The 10303-nt window shown below is 46.4% G+C and overlaps 1 protein-coding gene across 6 annotated transcripts in view; it reads left to right on the plus strand.

The window, feature by feature from the left end:
* The window catches only part of THEM4 (thioesterase superfamily member 4), a 46856-nt gene extending 37217 nt beyond the window's left edge, over positions 1–9639 (plus strand). For 2 of the 6 annotated variants that reach the window (XM_017877629.1, XM_017877630.1), the window contains exons 6-7: positions 4148–4298; positions 9145–9639. In XM_017877629.1, the coding sequence (XP_017733118.1) occupies positions 4148–4298; positions 9145–9175 (182 nt within the window). In that variant the 3' untranslated portion in view covers positions 9176–9639. Of the gene's footprint in view, positions 1–4147; positions 4516–9144 lie in introns of those variants that run through there. The other 4 variants (XM_017877631.1, XM_017877633.1, XM_017877634.1 and 1 more) reach the window with 4 other exon arrangements.
* The last annotated feature ends 664 nt before the right edge of the window (positions 9640–10303 follow it).

Raw genomic sequence — 10303 nt, forward strand, 5'->3', positions numbered from 1 at the left:
AACAAATTGTGGTACACACACACACACATATAACAGACTATTATTCAGCCATACAAAGGAATGAAATACTGAAACATGCTGCAGCTTGGATAAACCTCAAAAGCATCACATTAAGTGAAAGAAAACAATACTATGTTTAGGCAACTCCATAGAGACAGAAAGTGGATTAGTGATTAATATGGTTTGGCTGTGTTCCCACCCAAAATCTCATCTTGAATTGTAATCCAAATTGTAATCCCCATGTGTTGGGGGCAGGACCTTGTGGGAGGTGATTAGATCATGGGGGTGGTTCCTGCATGCTGTTATAGTGGTAGTGAGTGCATTCTCATGAGATCTGATGGTTTTATAAAGGGCTTTTCCCCACTTTGCTCAGCACTTCTCCCTCCTGCTGCTGTGTCAGGAAGGATGTGTTTTCTTTCCTTTTTGCCATGATTGTAAGTCTCCTGTGTCCTCCCCAGCCATGGAGAACTGTGAGTCAATTAAACCTCTTTCCTTTAGAAATTTACCCAGTCTCGGGCAGTTCATGGCAGTGTGAGAATGGACTAATACAGTGCTTGCTAGGGGAATGAGGGTGGTGGGCATGGAGGAGAGAACAGGAAGTGATTTAAGTGATTATTTACAGTACCGTTTTTCTAGGGTGATAAAGAAGTTTTAAAACTAGAGAAAGGTGGTAGTTGCACAACATTGTGAATGTACTAAATGCCAATGAGTTGTACATTTTTAAATGATTAGGCTGAGGGTGGTGACTCATGCCTGTAATCTTAGCACTTTGGGAGGCCAAGGCGGGAGGATCCCTTGAAACCAGGAGTTCAAGACCAGCCCGGTCAACATGGCAAGACCCCATTTCTACAAAAGAAAAATTTTGAAAATTAGCCAGGCATGGTGACGGGTGCCTGTAGTTCCAGCTACTTGGGAGGCTGAAGTGGAAGGATTGCTTGAGCCCAGGAGTTCATGGTTGCAGTGAGCTATGAACATGCCATTGCACTCCAACCTGGGCAACAGAGCAAGACCCTGTCTCAAAAATAATAATAATCAGAGATTGGAACCCTCATACATTGCTGGTTGGAATGCAAAATGATGCAACCATTCTGGCAGTTCCTCCAAAAGCTAAACAGAATTACCCAGCAATTCTAATGGTAGGCTTATACCCAAAGGAACTGAAAAGAGGGATTTAAACAAATCGTTGTACTTCATTGTTCGTTGCAGAATTATTCATAATAGCCAAAAGGTAGAAACAACCCACATGTCTATCTACAGATGAGCAGATAAACATAATGTGATATATACATACAGTAGAATATGATTCAGCCATAAAGAGGAATGAAGTTCTGATACATGCTACAATATGGATTAACCTTGAACACATTATGCTAGTGAAATAAGATTTTAAAAGGACCAATATTGTATGATTCTATTAACATGAAATATCTAGAATAAGCAAAATTGTAGACAGAAAATATATTAGAGGTTACCAGGGGCAGGGGAGTGGCAGGAATGGGGAGTTATTGTTTAATAGGTACAGAGTTGGGATGATTACGTTTTGGAAATAGTGGTAATGGTTGTACAATATTGTGAATGTAATTCCTGCCACTGAATTGTATACTTAAAAGTGGTTAAAATGGCGAATTTTATGTTACATATATTTTACCACAACTTCAGAAGGTTATTGTAATTTACCAAAAACCCTTGAATTGCACACTTTAAATGTGTAAATTGTGTATTATATGAATTTTATCAAAACAAAGCTATTTAAAAAAACAAAAAAGATAATACTAAAACTGCAAGTACAGGCCGAGCACAGTGGCTCACACCTGTAATCCCACCACTCCAGGAGGCTGAAGCAGGTGGATCACTTGAGGCCAGGAGTTTGAGACCAGCCTGGCCAACATGGTGAAACCCTGTCTCTACTAAAAATACAAAAATTAGCTGGGCATGGTGATGGGCACCTGTAGTCCCAGCTCCTCGGGAGGCTGAGGCAGGAGAATCACTTGAACCCAGGAGATGGAGGTTACGGTGAGCCGAGATTGCGCCACTGCACCCTAGCCTGGGTGACAGAGTGAGACCTATCTCAAAAAAAAAAAAAGCAAGTACAACCAAACAATAAGAAGATGGCAGAGTTGACACTTGTACTACCAGGAGCCCTTTGCCAGTCACGTTACAAAATTAAAACAGCAACTGACATGCTCAATTTCACTGATCTCGCTTTAAATACTACTGTAAGATCTTTCTAGTAGAAAAATGTGAAAATATTATTTGTATTGATACTAAATAAAACTTTTAATTGTTAAAATTAAGTGGTCTGGAAACTATCAATCTCGCGTGTGTGATATTTTGTTTTAAATGTTTTGTAGATATTGTTTATTGCTTAAATTAAAATTGCCCAACCAAGGGACCTTGAAAATATATATTTTTTTCCCATTTCTGCCTTCTCAGGTCCTTCCTAAACATTCCCTTCACCAGCAGAACTTTTTCAAACTCATCCCACTTACCTTTAACTCTTTAAAATCTTACAGTACTGTGACCTGAATCTTACTTAATTCTCTAATTTTTTAACAAGCTAGTAAGCCAAAAAGCTCCTCCGGATGGATGGATGGATGGATGGATGGATGGATGGATGGATGGATGGATGGATTTGAGACAGGGTCACACTGTTGCCCAGGCTGGAGTGCCGTGGCACAGTCACAGCTCACTGTAGCCTCAACCACTCGGGCTCAAGTGATTCTCCTACCTCAGCCCCCTGAGTAGGTGGGACTACAGGCAGGTAGCTTGAGCTCAGAATTTTGAGACTAGCCTGGGCAACATAGCAGAGGCTCCATAGGAGGAGAAAAGATGGCGAAGAGAAGCAATTCACAGTTTTTGGAATGTGTCTAGAAGCACCTACGTGGAGTGAGGGAGTTGCAGCAGGAGGGAGGAGAGCAGAAAGAGGCAGGAGCAGGGGACAAGAATTGGAAGGGGAAGGGGTTTGTAGAGTCAGGGCCATGAAGTGGCCCACCTCCAACATGGGCCCCGTTCAGCCCCTTTGGGTGGCAGAGTCTGAACTAGGAGAAGCGCCCATGTGTGACCACAACCAAAGAACTGTGTCTGTCTGTTAAGCATCGTAGCAGTGGGAACCCAGGCCCACCTGCTGGGAGCACCCAGAGGTGAGCCTCACTCTTGGGAGAGGAACTTCTTCACCCGATCCTGAGAAAGCAGTGGTGGCTGTCATGGAAGCAAGGGTGTGCTTGGGTAGCTATCACCATGGAATAAAGACAGGCTCAGTGGAGGATGTGCCTCAGTCACCTCAGGGAGCCATTGGAGACATGTCAGAGGTGACAGCAGCACCAGCATCCACCCTGGGCCCCTCAGCAACCTCCCACCCTGTTTTCCATGTGAAGAGCTGGGGCTGCCCCCTTGGCCCTAGTGGCTCCTGGCTTCTTGGGCTGCCTACAGGAAGCCAGGAGGAGCAACCCTGAAGCAGGGTAAGAAATGACACGCTGCCTACCTGCACAGGTTGGAGGTGGCTTTGCAGCTCATATACTAAACTTGGGGCACCTTCTGTTAGACCAGTATTCACACCCCAAATAGTGTATGCACAATTATGAATGACTTTAATGAAAATGAAGGTCCCTGCTGGCTGCCCTGGGAACATGTGCCCAACCTTGAACTGTGGCAGTTCACTCGCCTCCTGCCAGCCCTCCCCAGTCCTCACACTTGTGCTTCCAGAGCATAGCAGTCTGGCCAAGTGCAGACGGGGAGGGACAAAAACAGGAATGTCAACTTCCAGGGGCAGCTGACCTTAACCTTTTCATGAGCATATGTGCAATAGATTTAATGCAAGACTTTTACCCTACTTGGGAGCAGCAGTGTTAAAGAAGACATACAGAGGCTGTTTATGAAGAGGCAGTATCCATCTGCAAGTGAAAAAAAAAAAGATGAATTGGCCCATAACGCTTCTCTTGAGTTGTTCAAACCTACTGCAATACAAGTAATTAATTGTGAAAAAGTGATAGCTATTACTTAGTTACAATTTGCTAGGCATTGTGTAAGCACATTATTTGTGTCACCTTCTTTACTCCTTAGATACTATTGATAGCCTCAATTTACATGTGAGCAAACTTTGTGAGGCTTAAGTAAATTCCCGAAATCACACAGCTACTCTATTAAGTAGGTACTCTTATTCCCATTTTACAGACGCAGAAGTTGAGGCAAACCTGGGATTTGTATCTGGGTCCTCCTGGCTTCAGATCCCAAACTTCCAGCATCAGGATTCACTACCCCTCCGTGATGACCAACACAGAAGTGCGTAAAGGTGTGATGGTGTAAGTGACGGATCCTGGAGAAGGCAGAGGTGGAAAAGACATTTCCTTTGTCACTGCACTTAAGGCCAGAGTTTCCAATTTGCAATTTTGAAAACATTATATTTTATAAAAAATAATACCCTGATCAAGAAATTGATAAAGTTTCAGGCCAGGCATGGTGGCTTACGCCTATAATCCCGACATTTCAGGAGGCCAAGGTGGGAGGACTGCTTGAGCCCAGGAGTTCAAGACCATCTTGAACAACACAGCAAGATCTCATCTCTACAAATAATTTTTAAAATGAGCTGAGCATGGTGGCATGCACCTGTGGTCCCAGCTACTGAGGAGACTGAGGCGGGAGAATCAATTAAGTCCAGGAGGTCAAAGCTGCAGTGAGTCATGATCACACCATTGCACTCTAACCTTGGTGATAGAGTGAGACCCTGTTTCTAGGAGAAAAAAAAGAAATTGATAAAGTTTTGATAATAAGGAAAATTTTGATAGTGGTATATCATTAGTGTCAATGTTAGGATCAGAATAAAACTCCTCTAGAATAATAAAGTAATGAGTAAATAAAAGTGTTAAGGACTGGAGTGGATGTTACAGAGTAGTCGCTAATTATACATTAGCCTAATGTACATAAGCCGAGGCAGGAATAGAAATGAAATAAATGTTCTAATTTAGGAGACAACACTTGGGCTGTTGATTGCCTCTGAAATACATTATTGTTCTTCAGAAAAAAAAAATCTCAACAGGTGTAGATAAAGGTGACAAAAGGAAAACGTACTGGAAACAAGATTCAGGAATAATATCTACTTCACCCAAATCTAAAATATAGGAAAAATGTTTTCATAAAGTCACCCAAGCGCTCAGTTCATTTATAAAACACCCCCGCAAACTTTAGCAATTTTCTAAAGAACTCTAGGGTTGAAACACTGAACTGTAGCACTTGAAAATGAGCCTTAGCCAGAAGCACCACCTTCACCCCTCCCCTCTCTTATTTTGTCTCTGTTTCATCCCTTCTCTCCCAAAACACAATCTTCACAATAGGGACATGCCTCCTCCATCACCCCTACCCTATCCATCTCAGGGTCAGAAATGTCTAGGCTATTGCTAAGATACAATCATGGACACCAGTTGTTTTCTTGTCTGTCATCTTCTATCCCTTCCTCCCAGTCTTCTGAAAACAGAACCATGCTGACTTGGCAGAAAGCCCTTAGAGTCAAGCTGGGTGAGAGGACTGCCAGTAAAACCTGGCCACTTGACAAGCTTTGATCATCATAGCTCCCCACCACCTTGACCACAGACATTAGTCCAAGGAGGAGGCACATAACCTAACATTAGAGTCTTTCCTAGGATTTCATATGTGGATGATAGGTGAAGGAGAAAACAGGTTGAGATGGATTTTGGAAATGCCATCCATGAGGCTTGATGTGTGGATGGACAAGTCATGTAACCTCAATGAACTTGAGTTTTCTTCTCTTTACAATGAGGGACTTGAACCAAAGGCTCTTGGAGGCACCTCCAGATTCAGTCTGAGGGTTCTGTGGGGCTTCACCTATGATTAGGTCAGTTCGTCTGGTCCAGTCATGCCCTTTCAGGGACGAGATACCCGGCAAAATTATGCATCCAGGGAAAATTTCTCTTTCATAAGCTCAGATACAAGGTTGTCCCCTTTGCCATCATTTTGCCCTTCTCCTTATCAAAATCTACTTTTAGGTTCCCATTTAAACTAAGAAGTAAAATTCAGTAACTAATTTTATGTTATTGTATGATATAATAAACTAATGTAACGTACTCTTACATTATGACCCTTCACAGGAATATTTATATTTTATTTTATTTATTTATTGTAACAGAGATGGGGGGGCTCACTAGGTTGCCCAGGCTGATCCTTGAACTCCAGGGCTCAAGCAATTCTCCTGCCTCAGCCTCCCGAAGTGCTGGGATTACAGGCATGAGCCACCCAGCCCAGCCAGAATACCTACATTTTAAAAGAGAAGCAAAACTTTATGATGAACGATGCATGACGCAATAACTATCAACATCACAATTTCTTAAACTCATTCCAAGGTTCCCCCACATAGAAACATACACAGTCTTCCTTCCCTTCACAGCCTTTGGAAGGTCTGTGTGTGCTTGTACGTGGTAGGTATTATAGAGTCAATGTGGGAGTGAGCATATTTATGTGAATGTGTGTATGTGCATGTATGTGCATTTGTGTTTATGTGTGTAAGTTTATGTATGTGTGTGAGTGTGCATGTATTTGTGTGTATGCGAGTGTGTGCGCACACCTGTGTATATATTGTATAGACGTGTGTGAGTATGCATGCATGCATGCGTGTATGTGTGTGAGCGTGTATATCCACATCTGTGGATGTGTGAGTGTATCTATGTGAGTGTAGGTGACTGCATGTGCCTGTGCATGTACTAAAAGAGCCAGTTAACTCTGGAGCTGCAGTTGCTGAAGGTGGGGCGGAGAGGAAAGCTCACAGTGCCAAGGAGTCAGGCCAGCTCAGGCTAAGAGAGGGTGCTGGGGAGAGCGCAAGGCTTTCTCTCTCACCCTGGCACCAATAAACTCTACACTGAAGCGGTTATAGCTGATGGAGCCACCAAGGCACAGTGGCCATGCCTTGTGCCCAGTCCCCAGCTGTGGGCAGTAGAAGTGCCCCTCCAAGGAGGCCACAACTCCAGAGTTTCCCTGCGCTGCTGAAGGCCAGGAGCCACAGCCACAGGAAGGAAAGGACTTCCCAATGAATTATTTCTGTGTCTTCATAGACAACCCAAGACAGCCTCAGAGCTACACACTTGCAGACAGCCCAGCTTCCAGGAGGGAAAGCCATGGTCAGACTGGTTTAGTATGACCCAATCTTTTCAGGGCACTCAAAGAATGGAGTGTCATTGTTTTCCCTCATCCTCCAAAAGCCCAAAGATAGAGCCCTACCAGCCCCAGGGGAAAAGAACCTGTTTTTCAGTTGCTAATTATTCCTGCCTGGGCTCAAATGGGAAGAATTCTGAGAAGGGGCCCTCTGCAGCGCTGACTGAACAGAGTCCTGAGGACTGGCTGGGGAGAGGGGAAGTAGAGAACCGTGGCTACGGGGGATCTGGAAGGGAAAGGTACCCAAAGAGGGAAAGGGCCCCTTGTCTGGGGAACACAGAGGTGGGGTGGCTGGGGGAGAACCTTGGGAGGCTCCCCTGCAGGGACAGTGCTCAAGAGCCCCTCAGGAGCCTCCTGGGGCCTGAGGAGGACTTGCCTGCACCCCACCCTCGTCCGGGCCGCTGCTGTGACTATCAGCAAGGACAATGCCCTACTGGGGCCACGAGACTTGCTCCATAGCCATCTGTTAGCCTGTGTTGAACACACTTCACCCCTGGGATGTCCCTGACCTTGAGGGAGGGGGCTGGTTCCTGGGCATCCTCAGCAGCTGGTGAAGTCCACATCACCTGTATTTGGAAGCCTTAGGCGCTTGGCCCCTGAGCTGGCTCAAGCACCTGAACAGCCCTGCTTCAGAGTTCTCAGAGGAGAAAGGGGCTCAGGATGTCATGGGTGCCAGTCATTTAATATGCTTCTTAACAGGAAAGTGGCCTTACTTTGTACCCCAAGCTGATAAAGCAGATATACTAGTGGCACTGTGTGGCTGTCCCACTACTTTGAAAGTATCCCCTCTCAAGCTATGATATGGATTTGAGGAGAAGCTTGCAGTACAGGGCTGGCCAGGGCCTCTGAGCCCCACCTCAGCATGTGCGCATTGCATGCGCGCGCGCACACACACACACACACACACACACATGCGCCCCTTCACACACACACACACACACACACACACCCCTTCAGGATGTCACCACAGCTTTCTGAGCTTGGAGGTCGTGCCTCACTGCCCCTTAGCATTTCACAAATAGGAACTCAGTTCTAGTTGAGCAGTGGTCAGGGCTCTGACATTTGTGGAATGGCCTCGGGTTTCCCCTCAGTCCCAACACAGCTCCTGTTTCTGTTCCCTGCCGAGCGCCCCCGCATCAGCCCTTTGATCACACTGGCAGCTGCCCACACAGCCAACTCCTGCCTACCAGCTGTGCGGCTCCCCTAGGAAAAAAGTCCCTGTGCCATGGCCCAGCAGGCCCTTCAAGTCCAACCTCCCAGGGTTCCTCTGGGCAGAGCGCTCAGTAATCATTTATTTTAGCTCCCATCCTGTGTCCCATGTTTTGTCAAGACAGTCTTTTCCCTGGTCGTGGTGAGTCTTCACCAGCCCTGGACGGTCTGAGGGTGGGTTTGTGCCTTTCCCAAAGCTGCCTATTGGCACCTTTCTCCTGTAGCAAAGACCAAAAACCTTAGAAACCAGGTGAAGCACAAACTATGAGGTACCATAGAGCCAGCTGATTCATTAGTTTCAACATGCAGCAATTACTTTCCTTTTCAAAGAGTCCTCTGTGGGTGTCCAGGTGTAAAATGAATCTCAAGAAGGTCCCTCCCCGAGGGAACCAGGAAAAAAATGGCTAATCTGGGAAGAGTCACAGACTAGATCTGGGGCGGGCAGACAGGCAGCAGACTCCTGGAGGGCCTGGGAATGAGCTGAGAACCAGGGGGCAGGACCGGCAGCCCACAGGATAGGATCCAGTCAGAGGCATTTGGTTTGGCTTCAGGCAGTATTTTTATAAATTACGATTGCAACATCTAAAAGTTAGAAGTTTTCACATAAAAGTCTAGATTTGCGCCAGCTTTTCTTGAAAAAGGAGAGACGCTGGCAGCTGGGCCTATATCATGGTAACTCCCACATGGAGTGAGGCCAGGGTTGCCCCCAAGTCCCCTTGGGTCTGCCCACCACCCCTATTATGCACAGCTGCTCTTACCCAGCTTGCCTCTGACCCTTAGTTCTGCAGGTCAAGGAACCCAGCTTTCCTGAGGGCAGGGCAGCCTTGGCGGGAGTTTGACAAGGAGCCCTCCAGAAGTTGCCCGTGGTAAACCTGCAGGGGCTGAATCTTCAGGTGGGATCTGACATCTAGAGAAGGTCCTTCCTCATCCAGAATGGCCAGATGGGAATCCGCCCGGACGGCACCACTCCAAAGTGCTGGGAGTCCCACGATCCCATGGGGAGCCAGCCAGTCCACATCAGGGGAGCTCAGCACATGTCCAAGGTGATCTGAGAAGGGCTCCCAGGGCCACCCAAGACAAAGAGGGCTTTGGGAGACTTCTGGGAATGTTAATCATCTTCATGTTTCCTCTTAGTGGTTAACAGTAAATGTCTTTGAACAAAACATGTCCTGTGAATTTGTTCAGAGGGCAACAAAGAGGACAAGGTGGGGAGACTGAGTACTCCATAGTCAGCCTTACAAGGGAAGGAAACTCCAACTCCAAAAGATAGAGAAGTGAGAGTGACTTTAGATATCTGGAACCAAGAGCTGATCTGCTGAACCTACCAAGGCCTTGGTCACTCCTGCTCTTTCACGGTGAGCCAAAGAGATTGCTCACGCAGTGGTATTGCTGGAGCCGGGTCCTACTGGTTTACAAAAGCTGATTGGGCTCACCTCCTCCCAACTGCACAGTGACTTCATATTGAGAGCTAGAAATCAGCCACCATGAGAATATTTACACTGCAGAAATGGGCAAATGCTACAAATCAGAGCTCCCCCAACCTCACCTCCAGCCCCACGGCAGACTGTTACATGTTTGCCTGCACACCACTGCTGGCTGTGCTGTGGACCACCGGCAGATCAGGCCCGAGACGTGCTTCTGGGCACAGATCATACCCCAGGAAGAGAAGCTTTCAAACTCAACGTGCACCCACATGTCCCAAACTGGAAATGAACCAGGCCGGCAGTAAGCTAAACCAAGACGCAGCAGGAGTTCTCAGTTGTGCTTAGCCGGCACTGGCGTCCTCCTTTTTCCTGATTGTTTCTCCAGAGACTCCAGGCCTGAGGAGGGGCTTTCTTGTCTCTGAGGTGAATTTTCTTTATTTTCTCTGAGCTACATTCATACAGAAGGAGAAAAGTTGGGGCTAAAGTTCATGTTGTCACAAAACCCATTCAAAGTA

This window comes from Rhinopithecus bieti, unplaced genomic scaffold (assembly GCF_001698545.2).
Source record: "Rhinopithecus bieti isolate Rb0 unplaced genomic scaffold, ASM169854v2 scaffold_10548, whole genome shotgun sequence".
Taxonomy (NCBI): domain Eukaryota; kingdom Metazoa; phylum Chordata; class Mammalia; order Primates; family Cercopithecidae; genus Rhinopithecus; species Rhinopithecus bieti.